The 23174-nt window shown below is 42.1% G+C and overlaps 3 protein-coding genes across 4 annotated transcripts in view; 2 read left to right on the top strand and 1 right to left on the bottom strand.

The window, feature by feature from the left end:
* prkd2 (protein kinase D2) overlaps positions 1-2942 on the top strand; it is a 35656-nt gene extending 32714 nt beyond the window's left edge. For both annotated transcript variants that reach the window (XM_070970783.1, XM_070970784.1), the window contains 2 exons: positions 383-468; positions 1325-2942. In XM_070970783.1, coding sequence (XP_070826884.1) covers positions 383-468; positions 1325-1549 — 311 coding nt within the window. In that variant the 3' untranslated portion in view covers positions 1550-2942. The remainder of the gene's footprint in view (positions 1-382; positions 469-1324) is intronic.
* Positions 2943-7366: 4424 nt separating this feature from the next.
* gpr184 (G protein-coupled receptor 184) lies at positions 7367-11610 on the top strand. Its single transcript, XM_070970975.1, has 2 exons — positions 7367-7650; positions 10036-11610. Exon 2 carries the CDS (start codon positions 10078-10080, stop codon positions 11095-11097), a length of 1020 nt encoding a protein of 339 aa, XP_070827076.1. The 5' UTR covers positions 7367-7650; positions 10036-10077; the 3' UTR covers positions 11098-11610.
* A 5567-nt stretch (positions 11611-17177) lies between these two features.
* LOC139336721 (prolactin-releasing peptide receptor) lies at positions 17178-22069 on the bottom strand. The gene is made up of 3 exons (XM_070970915.1): positions 21607-22069; positions 21015-21412; positions 17178-18487 (listed from the first exon to the last, which is right to left on the bottom strand). Exons 1-3 carry the CDS (start codon positions 22067-22069, stop codon positions 18260-18262), a joined length of 1089 nt encoding a protein of 362 aa, XP_070827016.1. The 3' UTR covers positions 17178-18259.
* Between the last annotated feature and the right edge of the window lie 1105 nt (positions 22070-23174).

Here is a 23174-nt window from a genome sequence, read left to right as displayed (position 1 = left end):
CCTGCAATTAATTCTCACTTCATGAAGGTTTTAATGCTCACTTTGGCTTGAAACTGTTTTAAAGAAGTGCCAAGTCAATATTTATGATCATTTCAGAGGATATGCTTTGTGATAATATCGAACTGTATTGCATTATCCAGAGAGGTGTGTCAGTTGTTTCATCCACTCCATTTATATCACTGACAGTAGGCTAACATGTTGAATCAACACCTCTCTAAACAGAAACTGAACCTTCATTACGTTTAGCTTGGTGTACCTAATAAACTGGCACCTGAGTGTGTATATTCGGCAATACACTTTGCTATAATGCCCTCAATAAGCCACCATATTGTAACCAGTCAGTTCTTTTAATTGACCTTTCTGTATATGTTTGCGTTCCCAGCGATCGACTTGATCAACAACCTGCTGCAAGTTAAGATGAGGAAACGCTACAGTGTGGACAAGAGTCTCAGCCACGTATACTTACAGGTAGCACGCAGAGACGACACGTATGCACACGGTTTAATACGAATTTATGAAAATAGAACATGGTTTGAAGTCTGACACTTTGGTATTTTATCACACTTTCATTTTTAGGGTTTTTTTTGTTCATTCTGTCTTTTTTTATTCATGTGAAGCACTTGCAAATGGAACTTCTTTGCTGTAAAGCCCTTTGAGCTGCATTTCTTTTATGAAAGGTGCTTTACAAAAAAAAAAACTTTAGCATTGTTATTACTAAAGTTTATTTTTAATCCCCCAATTCAAAACATATTTTTAAGATACGGTGACTACCAGTAACTTAAGTAACTTTTTTTTTTTACTTCAGCAAATCCATCAATAAAATCTATAGCCATTACAGAAAACAAACACAAGGACTTTGTGCTCATGGTGAGACGGCAGCTCAAGGCTGATATTTTGGAAATTTACTGCAGACGAAAGAGGACAGATTAGCTGTAAAAATGATGTTTTCATTGACTGCACAGTCAAAAAACCACTGTGGGTTTAAAGCAGTCCACTTTGTTGCTGCTGTTGTCGTCAGTGCAAGAACATCCGTTAATTAAGCTCCAGCATCGGAGCAGCCCTAACTTGGATCAAAGTCTAATTTCCTCAGACCAGTTGCGGGTCATTCAAGTCCTTACTGGCACGCACGCACGCACGCACGCACGCACGCACGCACGCACGCACGCACGCACGCACGCACGCACGCACGCACGCACGCACGCCCTAAAGTGGTTACCGGATGATGTGCTATAAACACATAAAAGCCCATTTAACTTTGATCTAATTTCATGGCTCCTGAAACTGAAACTTCATCCCTCTGTTTATTCCTGTTTTTTTTTTTCAGGACTATCAGACATGGCTGGACCTGCGGGAGCTGGAGACCAAGCTCGGCGGACGTTACATCACCCACGAGAGCGATGACAGCCGCTGGCAAACATTTGCCCGAGAACATACTCTGCCTTACCCCGCTCACCTTGTGCCTCCACCTCCTGCGCCGGCCTCTGATGATGAGGAGGGTGGGGAGGATGCAGATGTGCAAGGTCTCACTGAGAGGGTCAGCATCCTCTGACCGGAGAGAGAGACTGAGGACTCAACTCATTTAGGAAGGCGGAAAGACTTAGGGAGAGGGAGGGAGGCTGGGATGGCTGACCTAGAGCAGAACAGAGACAAAAATCATATGGGTCCAATGAGAAAAATGTCACAGCACATCTGTGTGCCAGCACTCAATTCTACAGCAATAAGTCAAATGTCTCTCCTCCAGCCTGAGCTCATTAAACCAGCCTTCTAATTACCTGAGCTGTTATTGGTCCTCTCGTCCATGACGAAGACTGCTCGGCTCTGTTTCACGCCCTCTGTGCGGCTGACCTGGTGAGTCTTCACAGATAAAACTGGAGTCAACCTCTACACCAGCATTTATCACGCAAATGAAAAGCAGCACGCTTTTTTTTTCCTGTCACTGCAAAATGCTTCAAAACGAGACAGGAAACATTTCACCAGAGACACTCAAGATAAGAATTCAGTATCTGCCTGTTTATCGAGGTATCTTTCTAAACAAACAGGTGTAAACGGCCTCCCGTGAAAAAAAAGTAACATTGCTTTTTAGTGTCATTTAATTGGACTGACTGGAATTACAGTCCCTCTTCAGTGAAGACCGGTTCAGTCTTTTTTCAGTGATGGAGCGCTTTATGGTGACAAAAGACTTCCTCTGTGCTGGTAATTACTATTTTGCAGGCATGGAGTCAAACCCATCTGTAGTCACAAATGCATTCCCATAAGTGCATGTCCTGTCTTGAAAACTGGAAGTATTGATCTGGTGACAGCAAATCCTCCAGTAATTACCACTAGTTTTGAGCCGCAATAGGAGCTTAGAAAACATATGTGATTAAAAATGTCATTGTGGGTTTAAATGAACTTGCACCGCGCTGCTCGTTACCTGCCATGACCAGACAGTTTTTAACAGACGTTTCTACGTGCAGCATATTATGACTGTCACCGAGAGCTGAAAATAGCTTCGATTGTGTCGAGTCACCCACTCATCAGAGGTCAAGCAGTTGTTGTATTATTTAAATGGTGCATAACGTCCTCACAGATTCAGACAGTGTAAATGGAGAAAGCATTTTTAAACCTGGTGAATAGACGCCTTTTTTTAAAACAGCACAGCTCTTTGTTTGTGGTTGTTGACCTCTCCCTATGATGTAAGCGCAGCACGGACAGCTTGTGTTACTAAACCTTGGAGAGTTGTATGTATGTAGTTTGATTACTGACAACCTGTCATGTCAATATGTTGCATGTTTCTGTGAAGTAGAATTATCTAGACACAATATAAAACATACTAATGACGGTCTATTATAAATGTGTAACCTGAAGTTTATGTAGTTGTCAAATATGTTTAGACTGTGTATAACATGTTTGAAGGATAATCCTAGCCTTGGAAACAGATAATACAAACCTTGAACAATATTCTCTCTTGTCTCGGATGTTTTATTTATTGTATAAATCATCAGTACACCACTGCCATCTAGAAACCGGCTCTTGCTTCTTCTCCACTTTTTACCTCTCTTTCTGTCCCTCTCTGAAGAAGCGCAGCTTTTTCTAGATGTGCTGGCTGTACTTTCCGTTTAAATGTCAGAGGGATGCTCTCAAATGCACGCATGCAACACGGACTTGCAATATGATGGATTTATACATGCGAGCGCAAACATACACACGCAAAAGCTGTCAGCTGTCAGAGGACAGACAATTTTTTAGCGTGCATTACACCTCACAGACTGAGTGGCACTCAAGAGGACCCCGTGGCTATAGAGACACAGGGAGAGAACCGTTTTCCATTGTGTGATGAGCGCCCTTCAGCCAGCTACTCTGCTCAAAGTGCATCCTTGCTCCTACTACATTACACCCATCACCACGGGCAAATGATGCCAAACAACATGCTATTTCTTTCTGTCTCCGCTTTATGTCTCTTGAGTGTAGGCAGGTTTGCACCTCTCCAGGCTATGGTTATTGGACTGGCAAGTGGCCATGGAGACCCTTCACTAAGAGAGTGAGCAAAAGAGACATGGCCAAACCTCAGAGGGGCTTTGTACCTCACACCAGCTATGAGGTCTCGATTTGTGTTTTTAATAGTTTTTGAACAAGAATGGAGCTTCATGGCACAGAGGAATAAGATGTACCAAGTATATCAAGTACTTGGCAATAAGACAGGAAAGAAACCTCTGACGAAAATGTGTGCGTTTCATCATTGAGGGACTAAAACCTTGAAATTAAATAATTCAACATCTGATCTGCGCTGTTCTACAGAAATTCCTGTAAATCTGGATGGGTGGAGTTTGTTGAAGACATTGCCAAGAAAAACTCCTCCCAAATTTGGAATGTGGAGAAAAGTAAAAAAAAAAAAAAAAAAAAAAAAAAAAGGGGTTTTTTACTAGTTGACATTTTCACCTGAGCTCAGCGACCCTGCTTTCTGAGAGAAGTAAGCATCAACTGAAACTCAGTCAGCGGACACACAGACCAAAAACCTCGTTAGCTCTGGAAGTGTTTGGTCTATAATTGTGTAACATGATCGCAAAGCACTGATTGCGAAGAACCAATGACCTGCAGTTTGGGCATAATTTCCATTAAAAGGCTATGCCAGCTGCAGAGTTTGCCCCTGCACTCAGGCATAATGCATTTTGAAGGGGAATAACTCAACAGTGTAAAACAATTTGCAAAATTACAGAAAATTGCAGAGTAATTCTGGTTGTCAGACAAATGCAAAACCAGAAGGTAGTCCAGAGCTCATTCAGACAAGTCTGTCACTACAAAACCTGAACTCTAACTTTTGAAAAATCAGTGGGGGGCATAAAACACTTCTCCATCACAAAATTAAGACGCTTAAACGGTACAGTATTATAGTCACAGAATGGTTTGTTATAGCATAAAAAAGACACTATCATGGTCCAGTAAACAAATTAACAAAATAAAGCCAAGCAGGTACTTAAAAATCAATTTATAGGAAGACACAATGTCAGGTGGTAGCAGTAAGATGTTAATTAAATGTGTAAATTCCATTTCATCATTTGACTTTTGAGTGATGTTCTTAGCTGAGAAATAATCAAGACTACAAAACAAATTAAAATTCACTACTTTAAAGCTGAGCCGATGTGCTCTGTTGTTTAAATGTTCCCCTTAAGGGTGATTCATCTGTTGCTGACTAGCTGTCTCCCTCCCACTCTGCGTCGAAGGCAAAATCACATGACCGAAAGTGGTCATATCAATCTGTGACCTCAGCACACTTCTCAGTTCTTGAGCTGTCCACCTACATACATTTCCACCTACATAAGGCGTGTCTGAAAGTGTCACGTGAACGTGGAAAGTCGCAGCACAGTGAGGTGACTGACCTGAGGTGTGTGAGAGCAAAGAGCACAAATGACAGCAGTCCTGATATAAATGTGACAAAAACTCAAGCTTGTTTGTTTCCTTCAAATGCAATGTAGTCAAGGCAAATGCATCAGCAAGAATACAAAATGCCAATATGGTCATGGGTTCATGTTGTTGTAGCTGGAAATGGTTAATACAAAGGGTTGTAATTACCATATATTATCACGTACAACAAAACACGATAGGTGAAACAGATGAGCCGCCGTGATGACGCCTAACAGGGAGAGGAGACTGTGCACGACATAACAATCTCTCCTAACTTAACAAGTTACAGGAAGCAGGAGCACTTTAGAATAACAGATATGCAGCACTTATAATGTCTGCCCTGCATATATCCATTATCCTAAAGAGCTGGTGCTTCCTGAAATTACACTTACAATGTCGTTTGTTTATTAGTCGTGTGCAATACAGCGCACCTCCCTTCAAGTTTGAGCATCTAAGCTACACAGTGTGACATTACAGTCGATTATCTGTCAACGTTACGACCTTTTTACTTAGCTGTTTTAAGTATTTACTCACGTTTGTTACTGCGCTGGTAATTTTAGTACATGATCTATTTGATAGGCCCATTACTGGTGGAAAAATGGCTCAGCTTTCATCAGTTTCCATGACTGTTCGCCAGCTTATATAAACAGGCTGACATAACTCATATCATCAATTACACCAGTGACAGAGGGGAAGCCTGATATGTCCATGAATGCCCTTTTGTGAGCCAGCGAGGTGTGGACATCCAGTGGAAGTGACACGAACTGCAGCTCAATGTGAGGTCGTGGCAGTGCTGGAACGGTTCGTGTGATCGCTCTGCTGATGAAGGCTGCAACAGACCCAGGTCACCACGGCTGCATTTTTCCACTTGCCAAATATCTCAGTGCTATGACCATTTTCATTTCTGGCTTTATAGCGTTGGGTGGGAGATGTGAGTGAACCTCAAACGAGATCGACCACAGACAATATATCTCTGCGCCATCTAAACTGCAGCGTTTCATTAACTCAGTGTCATTCAGCGCTTGGAGGATATTTCTCTTTCCACCATTTTCTCCTCTGCTTAAGAAACTCTTAAGTCCTCCACCCTACTCCTAACAGCTTACCTTAGGAGCTCTTTTAAGGGTTAAAATGCTTTGTGAATAACCTTCATCTTGACCAGGACCTAGTCTTAACTGTTGGGGAAACTCTAAGTCATCATTTAAAGAATTTTCTTGAAAATTCGTCACTAAGAGCAACTCTTTGTTCAAGGAATCTTTATGAATATGGCTCATGCTGAACAACCACAGAGCCAGACTATGAAACACTCACTTGGCCTTTTTTCCACAGAGGGGGGAAAAAAGTGATGGGTGAGGAACAGTGTGGCTAGAAAGCCCGTCAGAATATTTTACAGCTTGATTTACACGGAACATCTTTTAACCATTTCCTCTTTCTAATCTTCCTCTTTCCCTTTCTCGGTATTTCTGTCACTGACTTCAGGTATTCATTCTTTCTCAAAGGAAAATAAACAGCGTTCACAGCCGGCGTAAATGTTTACTCAACACATCAACACGTTGGCTGCTCGCATCCGTCACAGATCCTTTTCATAAACATAAAAAGGGCCTTGGATATTGCACTGACACGGGGTACGGGGCCCGGTACGGAGCTCACAACTTCTAAATAAGCCTCACTTTTTAACATCGGTTAATCTGAGAAATGACTGAAATGCGTCAGCTTTGTTGGACTGAGACATGATGACGAGCCAAACTCTCAAACTCAGACCTCGTTGGAGCGCTTTCTCCTATTCTCCGCCCTCGTCCTGGAATAAGCTTCAGACCACACTGCAGCTAAATCATTTTGTCTCCCTGGGAGGTTTCAAACTGCAACTGCTATTCCTTAGCTGGATTTTGTGTTGTGTATCTATTTCCCCTGGTGTGTTTTGAACATGCTCGATTTTTCTTTTTCCAGCTGCCCCCCGTCTGTTCTTGACATGCTCGATTTTCTAACTTTTGTAACTTCATCAGGGTGATCTTGGCCAAGTCTTCCTCGAATAAGAAATTTTGACGTCAAGAGACCTCCTGGTTACATAAAGGTTAAATAAATAAAATAAAGACAAATAAATGCACTACAATTAGGACCGAGGGAGAAAAATGATGAAGTGAAAGCTGTTCCGAAGACGTTAAAAACTCCCATTAATGATTACACAGGTTTCACCGCTGAAAGACTCATAAAAGTAAAGTGAAAGTAAAATGGGGGAATTAAGGTTTATGTGACATTTTATCAGTTATCTTCGCACACAGTTTCAATTCCCTTTTCATAATACAGTTCTCATATTATAGAGTAATTTTTTTTTTTTTTTTAATCATGTCTGGTCCGTCACAGTCTAGTGTTTCTCCCCACCCCTGGAGCCCACTTCCTCCACACACGTGTGCAAAACCGAACCTCCCTCCTCCTACGTGTGTCTTCCCCTTTTTGTACTTTGCCTCAACCCTTCCACACACTCCTTGCTGACATTTCAACGGCAAGTCATCTCATCCAGGACAAAGACAAACCAGACAGTGGACAGGGAGAGTAACCAGTCTGCAGTTATCGTACTGGCTGATGATTACAGTGTAGAGACCATGTGGGACTGTAGTGGCTTGGCAGCACGTCAGCAACTCTGAAGCTCGTCCTCTGACCCTCCTGCACTGAACCCGGCCAAAGCTGAGACAGCTGTGGAATGTGCCTGAAACTCTTCAGCCCCTGGACAGCCTGCTTTTACAATCAAGAGACACTTCTGACCCAAAACAGCAGGTGAGATCATTACTGATTACAGTTCTGGGTGTAAGAGATCTGGAAATAACACTAGACTTTCAATAAACGTAAAGTAAAGTAAGAGTGAAAAGGTTAAAACGCGACATGCCTGGGGTGTTAAAGGCATCCATTCAGTTTGAAGCCTCACTGTCTCTGCCAGTTTTCTTTTCGTCCCCAGTGGACAAGGGAGAGACGGTAGGCTTGAGGCTGTGTGAGTCAGCGTTGCAAATATAATTAGGCAAGAAATGTTGATTCTCTGCCAGGGTGAATGTTTTCTGCAGCTCTCCCAGCGGTGGTCACTACAACAGGTTGAGGGGTGCAGCAGTGAACCGCTAGACGAAATAGTGGAAATTCACAGGAATGTTCTTTACAGGTGATGTCTCTGACAGCTCACAGCTTTGGTTCGAGGGAGGCGAGCTATCAAACATAAAACATGTTTCCCTGTTTTTTTGGTAAAGGAGGTCTGGCGTGCAGCACATTCCCCTTCTTGAAGTTATGTTCTTATAAAGCCTGGTGACAAGGCTGTGTAATAACAACCAGGCTTAGTTCAGCTTACAATATTAACAAACACATAGTTGGCTCAGTTGGACGAAAGGACGGACTGAGGCTTGGACCAGCTGTGTCAAGCAGGCATGCATTAGGATTATGTGATAAACCAGAAACACTTCAAAACATGACCCCCCCCCCGCAAAAGACGAATACTCGTAAATGACAAGAAAACAAGAAGAACCTATACTGATAGTAAAACCCAGAGAAGTGAATAGTGATTAGGGGAAGACCAAGTCGTGGTTAGTCATAGCAGCCAGACTGATGATTAAACAGCAGCCTATGGACAATTTTAGAAAAGGTTTCAGATTTATGAACAAAACTTTCTGATACCACAATCAATGTAGTTTTCCAACTCACACTATTTGAACATTTTATGAATAATCCATTAAATCAAACCCATTTCCACACGCCTGCACGCACATGCACCCACATACACACACGCACACGAGCGCAGGCACACATTACCGTTCGCTAAAGATGGTCTGCCTCTAAATGGCTTCTCCATTATTGAGTTTGGATGGGACAGCCTATCTCTGTCCAGACGTTAATGGCATTAGATGCTTCCTGAGCCTGTAAACACGGCAGAGCCGAGCCGAAGCAATGGAACAGAACGTGGAGAGAAAATAAATGTCAAAAGCTGCCACTGGGATGCAGAAAATGTTCATGAAGATACAGAACACAGGTTCAATTTCCTAATGTTGAAATCTCAGAGAGAGACAGGAAATTGACAGAATAAAATCGAGATAAAAAAGATAAGCTATCCAGGGTTCTTGTCATTTTACATAAGAAATAGCAACCATATGTTGTCTTGAAGGAAGTGATTCAAGCGATCTCCATTGAGGAGAGACTTTTTTTGGCCTTTCTGGACTATTTCAGCATCAGAACATTACTAACAGGAAGCAACACAAACTCATTTCTAGAATGTGTCTGTCTGACACCCACAGCTCTATGATGAACTGGGGCTGAGCGTGCATCAACAGCGTAAATCAGGGAGGGAATTAATTGATTAATTCATATAGGGCGAGGAGTTCATATTACTCATCCGTAAAGTTGCGGTAAACATTTAAATCCCTCTTGGCTGGGAGAAATCCAGTTCAGCTGATGATGATGTTACATCAGAAATTAAAGTGGACCGTCAGTCAGTCTCTTAAGGATACATCTAAATTTGCAATAACTGAGTGCAGCTTGTTTGGTCCCCACAGAATCACAAATTCTTATTGCAGTGATAAATTGCACTTAAGTCGTGTTAAGCACTGATAACGGTAAAATACAAATGGTCACTTTGTGAGTTCAGTCTGTGCCGCCGCTGCCTGCCACTCACATTTAGACCATGCAGGGCAATAAGTGCAAGACAGTTCATAGACAGTTCAGCAAATTGTTGCATTAACATAAAACACCGCGATCAGCTCGGGGGCTTTGGAGCAGTGGTTTCTACATCGAATTCATCCGAACTTGGACATTTGTGAAGCAAATGCATGAGATATTTTCTCCACACAGAGCGGATGAGGCATTAAGGAGGGAATTTTTAGCAATCTCAGTTTCTATTAGTACCGTGGATGCAAACTGTTATCGTCACACAGCATGACTAAGCCTGTATATTCTGTAGGGGGTGAACCTCAACTCTCTGCACAAACACCATATGTCTAGCTAAACTGCGTCACATTCAGAAGCATCAGAAGACACCCAAATGATTATATCTCTTGAGCTCACTGAACCACGAAATAGGATGTGGGACAGTACAAACCGTCCAAGCCTGTACTGCGAGTTTTAAAGTATCACAGACATAAGCTCAAGTTTCCTGCATCACTTTTGCTCACTTTTTTTTTTTTCTTGCAGGTGAATTTCTAACTCCATCAGAGCGGTGACAGACAAGGAACAATGAACGCCACAAACTCAACTCCAGCGTCTCCAACAGCATGTGTGAAAATTGGCGAAAGTGCCATCAGTGACGTACTGATGTCAGTTTACATCCTGGCTTTCATCTTTGGTTTGATCTTCAATGTGGTCACACTCGGCCCCATCTGGCAGCAGATGCGGCGGCAAAATGTTCTGGGCATCTTCCTGCTCAACTTGTCCATTTCTGACATGCTTTTCCTTTTCACTATACCTCTTTGGATCAATTATTACCGGCAGGACCACCACTGGAGGCTAGGTGTTATGTCCTGCAGTGTAGCTGGCTTCTTCTATTACTCCAACATGTACATCAGCATCTACCTGCTCTGCTGTATCTCCGTGGACCGCTGCCTGGTGGTCACCTACCCACTCCGCTCCAAGACCCATCGTACATCACGCTACGCCTGGACACAGTGTGTTGCTGTTTATGTTATAGTGGTGGCGCTGCACATCATGGTACTGGTTAATGACAATCTCAAAGACGCCCATGATGACAAAAACGACAACGACCGTTGTTATGAGACCTACCCCATGCAAAAGCCTGTTGCCTTGTTCAACCTGCTTCGAGTGGCCATCGGCTTCCTGCTGCCCCTGCTGGTGTTGGCGGTGAGCTACTGGAGGGTGCTGGCCACCGTGGGTAAGAGTCCTGGCCTGAGTGCCCAGGTTAAGAGGAAGGTCCGCCTGCTCTCCTTTGGGGTGATTGGGATCTTCTCAATTTGCTTTGCTCCATATCACATTCTCCTGTTCGCACGTTCGCTGGTCTTCTACCACAGCAATGACACAAGTTACTGCCAGTTTGAACAAAAAATGCACTTTTTCTTCTCGTGCACGCTGGCACTGTCCAGTCTGAACTGCGTGGTGGACCCTGTGTTGTATGTGCTGGTCAGTAACGGAGTCCGGGAGGAGGTGAAACAGTGCTGGAGGAGGAATAAAAGGACACAGACAGATACAAACTGTGCCCTAACTGCATACAACAGAGGGAAGACTACTACTACTTTAATATGAAAAATAAGCTGTGCAGTATGTGGGTGGACAAGCGCACATTTGCACACATTTCTGTGTGTATGTATATGCATATATATACAATTATGCATAATATCCGTTGAAACTCACGTCGTTTTCAGAGTCTGCGAGTAAGTAGCAGGATTATTTACATCCCATAATCAACCCTTCGTCCGCAGACAATCAAAATCCTTTGAGAGGACCGCAATGACGCCTTTGTCTGCTTTTTCTCTCCATCACATCCTGCACTGTGGAGACGAGGGGCTTGGATAAGATGCATCTCAGAGCTCTGTAATTGGATTGCACTCCCAGGTTCTGCACTCCCAAGAGTTCTTCAGTGGCGGCCGCGTCTGGTTTGTAGTTGGATACTGCTGGAGTTGAAGAGCACTTGTGTTTTCTCTCCAATCTATACAAGAATATTGTGATTATGTGACTCTGGTATAGCTAAAAGTGCATTAATTCTAAAGCATGTCATGAAAAAACATTTATAAGCATGACCGTGTGTGCTCAGTGTCTGGCCATCAGTGAAGCATGTTGAATGTAAATCCAAATAAACCAGTGGTTTGAACAGGTGCTCGGCTTTTAGGTTGTTTAGTTTACGCAAAAAAAAAAAAAAAAAATCAGATCAATTTTGAAGTTGGCGTTTTCTACATTTCCACAGGGAGGGACAGCCTTGGGAGACGATAAACTCAGACATCCAAGCACTTTGCCATTACCGCCACATGAAGATAATTGTAAATCCTGCACAGCTGTGTGCTGCCCGTGTGTCAAGTGGACACAATTAGGAGACCTGTGTGACACACACAGTTTTATTCCCAGCGTAACATTTGAAGCTGTTAAAAGTGTTTCCTGACATTGCTGACTTATATTCCTACTCACTGTAAATCAAATCTATAACAGACAGGCTAAGGCAGGCAGACAGGTGAAGAAAGAAAGAAAGAAAGAAAGAAAGAAAGAAAGAAAGAAAGAAAGAAAGAAAGAAAGAAAGAAAGAAAGAAGAGGAGGACGCAGGGGAATCGACAACATTAAGACTGTTGTTATTGCTTTGCTTTGTATTTTGTGCATTATTCATTGAGCAGCTCTCTCATACATCAATAAAGCTCTTTGTGGGGCACATCGATACATTACCAGCTGAGTACTTGGCATATAACCAGTATGAAGCCTGAGGTTTCAAGGTTTGTACAACAAGTTCTTGTTCTTTAAAAGGCTATACTGCTGAGTCTGGAGTCTATAGGGTATACACTGACCCTTTCTCCTGAAAACTAGCTCATATAACATGCTTTGCTTCATTCACTGACTGGCAATGTGTTTTTTTTCCAGTCCATGATGAGCCGATGTAGGAAAACAAATGAGATATGTTGTGAATGACCATTTTGCTGATATGGTTTTGCAAATACTCTTATTATGTTCGTAAAAACATGATCTGGGTGTCATAACTCTCCTTCAGAACATGTTGTATTTGCTCTGACAGGGCTGCACACGAGCTTCCTGTTGCACAGTGTTACATACTTGAGGGATAAAGCTGGTGATATTATATATTTTTCTCCTCTTCACTAAATCCCATGAAAAGACCAAAACCAATGAACTCATCCAACCAACAAGCCATCTGAGGAGTTGAAAACAATTCAGTAACAGTAACATGTTCCTTCATTACAATCCCGCTGCCTGATCACCAAAGCAACATATGTGCTGTCAACAGCCAAAAGTAGTCCCAATAACAAACGCAAGATTTACAACCGTTTGAGTAACGCTGCCTAACAGTCAGTGTTTGACTGTTTAAGGAAAGTACCTAGCCTTTTTAAAATGATGAAACTATATATACCTGTCAAGATTTCCATCTTCAGTCATGCATGTAATTACTGCGGGGGATTACACTGAAACATGGAAATTATCTTAGAATTCACACAAGATCAGCTTCACAGAAAAAGCTAAAAAAAACCAATTCTGGTTGATACAGCAGGACTGTTTGTGATAAAGCTGCCCTGATGGATCCAAGACAAGTCCAACTCCACATACCCACTTGTGCCTACTGTCCTGGTCTAACCCTAACCCATGTCTGACTGAGGATTTTGCTTGGCCTTCAGTGGGAACGAATGGATGACAGACAGTTTAGGGAAGCTAGGAATGGTTGATGCATTATTGTTGACATAAAGGATAATAACAGAACAATGCCAGCCTTTAAAGAAAAGACACAATTGGAGAAGATTCATCTGCCCATCAGATTCTGGGACAGAGAAAGGTTCCCACAAGATGTCCTTCAATCGATCTATCATTCCACCTCAGTACCAGTCAAAGCTAGAGGCAATTTGAAGAAGCTCTACTTGAAAAAGCTATTTGCAAATGTTAAAATGCAGTTAAGTTTAAAGAAATTACCCAAAACTGCAGTCGATCAATTTGTGGCATTAGGCCCAAGATATTACAGATCCATTTTCTGTAGACTCAGTTTTTAATGAGCTAGCTCATGGTGTGGCCAGATTCCCTGGGAAATCAATATGGTTGCATTGATTAGTTTTCTGACTCACAGCTTCATAACACAGGGTTGGTCTAAATGTATTACATACACGATACTATTCAGAGACTGAAGTTATTTTAACACTGAGTTGGGTATTGTGACACATACAAAACACCACTCAACAGAAAATAAATTTTAATTTGATTCTACCATAATGAGCAATCACTGCTAATCGGTTTATACTTCTATTGAACTGCTGCTCTCCTGCTGCTTGTTGTGTTATTAAGTGTCTCCAATGAATCAGCGAATCTTAATAATAATCAAGCTCAATTTGTCTAAGATCTCTGAACCACAATCCCAAAGTGGTTTATCATTAGATTTGATGTTTCATTAGCGAAACAATAAGTAGGACGATCAATTATTGTAATTCGCTATGCACTGTAACTACAGACATGCGGGCTGCCACAGTTAAATGAAATCACATTATTCAAATATGTCATAAATGTTTAAAATGCATGTTTTTTGAGTGTGCATTTGAGTTTTTAGAAATGCATATTTAGAATTTACACGCTCTATATAGAGAATGTATTTGCACTGCGTCCCTGAACAGCTATTTTACATATATACTGCATATAGATGCGGTGACCACTTTCTTAAGCACACATGTAAAATCTAATGCAAGACCATACAACAGAATCATCCATAAATTCTACCTCTGTTAGTCATGTTTATTGCTGGGGTTGTACTTTGCAGTGGTGTTGAATTGCACATTCTAATGACAGTTGTTTATGTTTTACAGACATGATGGGGCAGAATATTAGAGAGACACTTTCAAAATGCAGGCCAGTAGTTCAACACCAAACATGTAAAGGTAGAATATGTGGCAAAGCTGTTGTGCTGGACAACATTAAGTTTTATACATCCACTAAAAGTAGTGTCCTGGGAGAGTATCATTTCTTCGAACTGCCCTTCTCAGTAGATTTCCTCCCATGAAAGTTACATCATGTCCTCTCAGAAACATAAATAAAGATGTAGGTTTGTACCTGAATGTAATGCTGTTTCTCTGAAATGTCAAAGCGTTCCGTCAGGAAATGACAAACACCCAACCAAAAACCTGCTGCCCACACACACACACACACACACGCACACACGCACACACGCACACACGCACGCACGCACACACACACACACACACACACACACACACACACACACACATGCATGCATGCATGGATGGAGACTTAAGAAAATCTATTCGTAATAGCTTCCAGGCAATAATTTAGAATTGTTTTTTGTTTTTTGTTTTTTTTAAGTACTGCAAGTACAAAGGTTTAAGAATAGACACACAAAACATTTCCCATTCACAGGCAGGAACTAGCAAGAACTTTTTATACCTGCCGCTGCACAGTATAATGCCTGTGGTCTTCACTTGAACTCTTTTGTGCATCTCGGTGTTGAGCACGGTGAGAAAAACAATATTGTGGTTATGTCAGTTGCACATAAGCACAGTATTCTTTTTCCTCCTCAATGGCTCTAGTACACATACAGTGAAGTACTTTTTGCACAGAATATTACCATACACTATTACAGCAATACCCAATTTCCAATGAAGGTGGTAATCTTATGCTTCCGTTGACTCAATATAGTTGCCTGCAGCACATTTTGAAAATTCTCCTTTTCATATAACGTCTTTTTCCTCTGCCAGAGCCCATAATTTGAGGTGGTTAAAGTGTAATCTGTCTGGTAGCCCAGGGGACAAGCAAGTCCAAATCCCCACTGTAAGGAGCTTAGTCTGTTTATAAAATAAAGATCTTAGCCAGAATCAACCTCAGCATGTCGATCGAAACACCACAGTTTGTATATCAATGTATTGTGATATGAAGCAAACAAAGAGGTGCAGCTCTTAGCCTTATCCAAACATCTGAAGTGGTCTTGAGAAATGTTAAAAATAAAAAAAGGCAAAAATAACATCGCCACAGCTTGGGTGTCATGTATTATTTTTTGTCTTTACCATTTACTGTCTTCTCTAAAAGGTGCCATATATGAGAGTTCACCGGCAGCACATCACCAGGGTAACCACTAACTGCTGCGACCTGTAGCTGCCGTTAGCTTAGCAGGTCCCCTGGCCAGACTAATTTATGTTAGCACATATACCACACTAACCTCTGTGTTGACTGGAGCTGCTTCTTTTTGGCGAGGCGTCTGAGGTCAGATGGTAGTGACGATGATGATGCAGCAGCTGGTTTTCCAGGTTTGCAGGTCATCTTTCTGAATTATTCCAGGGAGACATTTTGGAACAATTTCACGTTGTCTGGTGCTAGCAGACACAAATTCACAAATTCTCCTTCTGAATGAGCTTTTAGCTTCTTAGCTATTAGCTCGCTCACCACGAAACGTGCCTGCATAACGCTGCTTGTCAGATATGGTCTTGTCAAAGCTGCTTGTTGAGCATCCAAACTCCACCGAAGAGCGTTAACTTTACCCAAGCGTATTTGTCCTTGTAGCTCATCCAGTTTAGCATGTTTGTGGCTGTAATGACACTCGAGGTTAGCCTTCTTCTTCATCTGTCAGCGCGTCCCACAAACTAGCTTAATTACTCTGGTTTACCTTTTCACTTCAAAGAAAAAAAAAAATGCGTTTGCCCATTTTTCTTGGAAAGCGCAACTCTAAGCAGTTCTGTTTTATTGACAGGCGCCATGACGCACTGACATTATATTAACTGCTACGTGTGCTGCATTAAGTGACCGCTCGGAAAACGTGGTGAAATCGTTTAAGTATTTGCTTCCTTGTACTTATAGTTTTGCTCAGGGACCGGATCAAACTGTCTCACGTGCTATATATAAAGCGCGGAGGACCACCCCAGTGCTAAAGCTTTCAAATCAAGTTGCAGTGGCTTTAGCTGTGTGCTGACATTGTGTGTGGCGTCATGGCATTGGAGGAAGGTGAAATTCACCTTTTGAAACAAACAGCCTCCCTTATCAAGAGCAAAACAATGACTTTCAGAAAGAGCATCAGGGTGACAATCAAATTGAGGAGAGCTGAATGCAGTCTCAAGGCTCACTTAGAGAAAAACATCAGGGTGAGGGGCTGAGCAACAGAAGTAATCTGATAAATCTGGTAAAAGGTGACACTTGGAGAAGGAGCTTGGTTTTACCAGTTCACACTAAAGATAGACTCAGTATTTTTGTTCAGCTGGCTGACCGAACAAGTGGTGTTGTCATACTCTTATTGTGTGTAGGCTAATGCATCGTTACATCCCTTCCAGTTAACAGCAGCAACTTTTTTTTTTATCACACTAGCACTCTGAATAACTCATTGAACAGAATTAATGCTGCTTAAATATAATTTAGATCACATTAGTTGCTTCTCTGGTTAGTCTTTTAACAGACGGCATGCTCAAAAATGGACTTGATACCCAGGTTTTGTCAAACAAAGAAAGCATTAAAAGAGCACACTTCATGAGAACTGAGCCCCAGTGGCAGCAGCCCGCTGATGCTTATGAATGACTTTATACTGATTGTTCATGCTCTGAATATTAAGTTGATCATTGCGTCAATCTTGTTTTCCAGACAGAGGCAAAACACTGAGACTTTGTTCATCAGTTAACGCCTTTATAACTTTGGTACTGCTTACATTTTGCACACAGAGGTTTGAAGGTGACAAATATGTTGCAGATTTTTATCTCTCACTGCTGTACATATTGATCTTTTCCAACAACAAACTGTCCACATTTTCAGCCTCTCAGTTGTTTTCGTTTTCTGCAACATCTGTTTTGCATTGAGAATGATCATTTTCTTTTGTAGTTAGTCTTCAATGAAGAATTGGCACTTACCCATGCCAGTGTCTCCAAGTCTGCACCTGAGTCCACCTACCTTGTGTCAACACTATATATGTATGCACACACACAAGAGTATTAATCCATGTGCCCAGATGACACAGAAAATTAGACTGCGAAGCCAAAGCAAGCACAGTGACAAAACACCACACAGTAACACTAAAATGACAGGCAATGTGTATTTCAGCATGATTAATCTAATGTCACGGAGGTGGTATGTAATACAAGAGAGACATAACTGAATAAGAATATGCACATTCAGTACCACAGACCAAATAAAACAATCACATTGCATCTTTTACATATCTTCTTCTTCTTGGTCTGTAACTCCTGTCTGGTGAGAAGGGTTCACTGTTCGGTCAGTTCCCTGAAGTGAAGCAATTACTGTTCAAGTATAACCAGGCCCTAGAGCAGTGTAGCCACCCCTGGTCTCAGTCTCCTGCATATGTCTGCTGCAGAGCCCCTCAGCCTGAGGATCTGTTTATGCCGATGCTGGCCTTTTCAAAGCTGCAGGATCTGCTTAGTGTCTACGCCAGGTGCTCGGCCATCCAAGAAAAACACAGGGATCCCAGTAGATGGATTAATCTTCTTCATCACCATCATACTAAACTACAGCCTGGTCTGGATCTGCTTATTCGTCACTTTGTCATAAGTTGCCTTGTCTAACACTGCCTCTGGTGACACTGTACAAAAGAAGACCAAATGTCTTGAAGTCACGAAATGCTGGAAATACGTGGAGAAATCTGGTTCAAATGGATGTTGAGCAGTTGTCCTACTTTCTCGTGGACACGTCAGACATTAACATCGGTGTAAGGGGTGCACGTGTTAGCTTGTGGGCAAATACAGGGCCTTGCATGTCAGGCAGGCACAGACTGAAATCAGCTCCTGGATGCTGGTCTCTCCCCCATCCCCCTCTGGCGATTACGACAAGGACAGAGGTAGCCTCTCAGGTGCATGCGCACCTTGCTGTGCAGTGAGGCATAGATGAAGGGGTTGTAACACGTAGAGCTCATAGCCACTAAATGACAGCAGACTTGTAGGATGTTTACATAGCGCTTGCCTATGATGTGGAAGTCTGGGTCAAGGTCCAACAACAGGTTCAGCACCTACAAAGCGACATGGAAAAACTTGTGTTACAGCCCTGGCCACATTTAAATCTCTAAAAGCTCTAAATCTGTAATGAATTCTTAAAAATACACTCAACCTAAAGCCAACTGTTTGCTTCGCTCAGTTTGACACCTTTCACTAATTACAACAAATGCCATACTTGTACCCTGCAGGACTCATAAATGTATCTGTAATATGCATTAGACACCCATCCAAGATTATGGAAAGAGTGTTGAGGTCCACTTGTTCCTGGTTCTAGCCGGCCTCGATTGAACCTATGATTTATCAGACTGTGGACAATAAAGTTATCAAAGAGAATGAGTTACTGAAGTTCCTCACTGCATTGCGTCTTCACGAAAGGCACTGTTTGAACTTTGCCCTGATACTTAGCAAGAGTGGGTGGCCTTTAAAGACAACCAGAAGGATGTTAATAGTATTAAAAGTTGTCTCAAGTGTTAAATAAGTGTGGAGAAAACATCCCCTGATTCACCTCCTGCTACCTGGATGAGCTGCCGTCTATGAAGTTGAACAACATGAGTGTCTCAAACCTGCTGTGCAAGATGGAGCATCTGCACAGTGTGGACTGTACTTCAGGCCGATATTGGTGCGGACACATAAAGAATCATACCGAGGGTCCATCTGCCGGGCACAACAGTGCGCTGATGAAACCTACGCAGAGCAGGCCTAAGCCGAGCGTAGGCAGAGACACTGTCCAATTATTTTAAAGAAAAGCTTGCCATGAAGTTAACTGTCAACATACTGACACTGTAAGCAACAGATACATCTCATTAAAGTGTGTGTTGGATGCAACGATGTTGCAGATGTACAACCTGAAGCTCTGGCCTGAAGGCTCTGTTTTGTGGTGATATAATGAGACGATCAAAGTGGGAGTTAGGGGGTCAAAGTCAGCTATTTCTAGAGCTGGTGCAATTCGGCCAATTAGTGCCACAGCTACACTTACCATTTAAACTGTGACAATTTGTGTTTAAGATAAATCATTTTAATATGATTTAGGAAAAACTGGACTCAAATGTTATCAGGTCTGGTATATCGCTGTAAAGTTAAAGATTAATAACAAAGAGTTTATTATCCTTAATGTAGACACCTTGTGAGTGTTGACAGAATGAGGACGTATACTTGAATAGACTTGCATTTAAAAATTCCTTTATTCATGATCATCATTCCACATGTTTAGATGGTTGATGATATGAATGCTGACCTTTATATAAATGGACGCTTCCGTGATGTTAACAGTATTATTATCCAGTCAACTGCTCTTACCAGCACATAGCTATTTTTACATAAGTGAAGCCTGTCAGAACACCGTGGCATGACCAATCCATTAGCGCTGCTGATGCCCATGCTTTCATCATTGATGTTGATAGTCCTCCTGAGATGAATTGTAAGGTTGATAGTGCCTTGTAAGGCACATACTACAGGAGAACCAGTGTCCTCATGAGTGATGTTTATCTACCCATAGGTTCAATTATGTGTTCTGATGTAAAATGTAATGACAGTTCTCACCCTAAGCTCTTTGTACTGTGTATGATGTCAGTAGATAATACTTAAATATCATGTGACTGCACATGACTTAGCAGAGGCTAAAGAGGCATTCAAGGTTGGGGTTCTGGCAGGCAGGCCCAGAGAGAGGCCTGTCCTGGACAAAACTCACTAATGATAAGTATGAATATGTATGTGGTTATGTGTGCAAACACAAACAATTTATGACAGCTGGCTGAAAAGCTACTTTGTAACAACATCATAGACTTTTAGAAGAAGGTGAGAGCTCTGAACAGTACTGAAGACCAGCTAGCTGCATGTAATTGTTGCAATGTTTTTATGGACAAACGGTCCCAACAAGATTTAAATTGTTTTATCGTGTAACTCAGGTTTAAAGTACGACTACTGCACCTCTGTAATAAAAATGTAGGAAATTATTAACCATTTAACCGTTTAGAGGCACATAGAGGCCAAGTCATTTTCTAGTATGTAGAGCAGCATGTGTGTCACAGCATCAAGGTTTCTCCTCTGGAAGGGAACCCTAAAGGGCACGTTACCATATTTCATCTACCATAGGGGCATCTAAGAAGGCACTATTGCTACAAACATGGTGGCACCAGGAGGAGGAGCCCCGAGTCCACCCAAGTGCAACTCTACCACACTACCCTGCCTTATTCTTCCAGTAATATGATGATGAAATCTCTTGGGCCTTTATGTGGCTCATTGTGGACGTAATGTTGTTTCTGTAGACAGAATTGCCTGATGATGACTGTCTGTGGTTAATGATGTATAAAGTTGAATCATCTCATGGACAGTTAAAGCGTCACTCTTTCTTATTGCGTCACTGCTACCAAGTTTAGGATTTGCTATAGCAGATACCTGCAGAAGAACTCATAAAGATCATCTTCCCAACTCACAAATCAAGATCTTTCTAAAATTCCACTGAACATATTTCATAGTCCAGGTAGAAATGACTCATAGTTTGGCTTTTTGTTTTGGATTGAACAGTCTGGATGTAAGACTCACCTGCAGGGGCAGCCAACACAGGGCGAAGGCCAGCACTGAGGCCACCAGCAGAGAGAAAGTCCGCTTCCTCCTTTGGCTCCAATGCTGCTGGCTGTTGGATGGCTCCCCAGGTATTGAATAGCGTTTTAGGCTGACAGTGATGGCACAGTATGATATGCTGACTGACAGCAGCGGGATCATATAAGAGGCTATGAGAATGAAGCAGGAGTAGAGCAGTCGCAGATTGCCACTATCGGGCCAGAATTCCTCACACACGACCAGGTCGATGCCAGTGGGTCGCAGGTCCAGATATTGTGTGTAGAGAGATGGAGGCGCAGCCAGGGCCAGAGATAAAAGCCAGACACCCAGAGTGACTGCACCACAACCCCACACAGAGATCCTCCTCCGTACAGGGTGAGCTGAGACAGAAAGGAAAAAAAGAGTAACAGTAATCTCAGTAGCCCCAGGTTGCATTAGAGGGATGTGTAATCAGCATGCATTGCTGTCTATCACAGTGTCTTTTTTGATACCAACACCATATGGCCAGTTTACAAATCCTGCAAATACTGAGGATAAAAATTACCCCTAGTCAGCAAAATGCTAAGTCCCTTACCTACGACAATGTAGCGGTCCACAGCAATGGCAGTGAGTGAAAGCACTGATGCAAACACTGTGGCACATTGCAGCAAGGGGACCAGATGACAGAGGGGTCTCCCAAAAGCCCAGCCATGGCTATCAAAGGCATAAGACACAGTCAGTGGAACACAACTCAAGCACATCAGCAGGTCTCCGGCTGCTAAGTTGCCGATGAAAAAGTTGGTGGCATTGTGGAGTTTCTTGTCAGCTAAGATGCAAGCCAACAAGAAGGAGTTCCCAACACCAGCCACCACCACTATGAGGCAGTAGAGAGGAAGGAAGAGAGACTTGAAACGGAGAAGAAGCTCCATGCCGATAAACATGTCCAGGGGGTCACTGTGGTTGAGTCCTTGGCTTTTGCTGCTTTCCAGTCTTTCTAGTGCTGTGTCATGAATGGTGTTACCAGTCACGCTAATATCCTCATCGATGAGGATATCCATGTCCCTGGAAGCCAACCTTAAAATAAGGGAGAGCATGATCAACAGTCAATCAATAAGTACTAAAGGAATCATAAATAAGTAATCAACCTCACATTCAGGATTCGTCTGGGATCACTTGTATAATCAAGACGTGTAGCCTGTTTCACTGACATTTGCTTAGATTTCCATTATGTCAGTGACACTTAGTTATTAATTACTGTTCACAATTGTATATGATACATTTCTTATTATATTTCAGTTGATTTTTCAGCAACTGATGTTTCAAAATTTGGTGAAATAAAACCGTAAGTGACTGCATGACTTTACACTATAAGAGGTACTGTGAGCCCTTTAAAGACTTCCTTGGAGATCTGGACGACCAAGTGAAAATGCAATGGCCAGCAATAACTGGTGTGAGTAATGCCACAAAAACATCCTTCATCCTCACAGAGACACACATATGTCATGATCTTTGTGATGAATCCCACCTGTAGATTTTTTCTGAAACTGTTCTGGCAAGAGGTGAATTATACCCACAAGGTTTTTTTTTAATGTGTGATGAAAAAATAACTGAGTTTGAGGATAAATGATCGCTCATGAGTTTTACTGACATGTCCATAGAGTCACAGATGATGGATGTATTTTTGCCCACCACTGCCTAGTGATGTATCATGCATTGGAGCATTATGCACCCTGGTGCCTTTTCCTTCAAAGAGCTGTTAAATCCCATTTCTGGCTGCTGCTGCTGCCCCATCAGTGCAGTTCGTGGATATAAGCCCACAGCTATAAAAATATAATGAAGAGGAAAATCACTGTGGACTCACAACCTTTAATTGATTTGTTATGTAATGTTATGTATGTGATAAATTGTTAGTCTAGTCATTTTCTCAGAACTTTAAAGGATTAAAAATGTCTTAGTGTGTGACTGTTATATGGTTATGTTAGCGGGCATAATAGCATTTGCTATCAATTTACTGCACATTATGGTTATAATGAGCACAGACATGTCTGCCATAATGGGCCCTGCATATTCTGCCCAAGCAGAACCAAGACCGGCTACTGCGTTAGCAGTATGTACTGATTTGGCCAAAATGTAGCATGTAGTATGCAGTGTACAAACAAAAGC

This window comes from Chaetodon trifascialis, chromosome 9 (assembly GCF_039877785.1).
Source record: "Chaetodon trifascialis isolate fChaTrf1 chromosome 9, fChaTrf1.hap1, whole genome shotgun sequence".
In the NCBI taxonomy this organism is placed as follows: domain Eukaryota; kingdom Metazoa; phylum Chordata; class Actinopteri; order Chaetodontiformes; family Chaetodontidae; genus Chaetodon; species Chaetodon trifascialis.
This window is presented reverse-complemented; position numbering and strand designations above follow the sequence as displayed.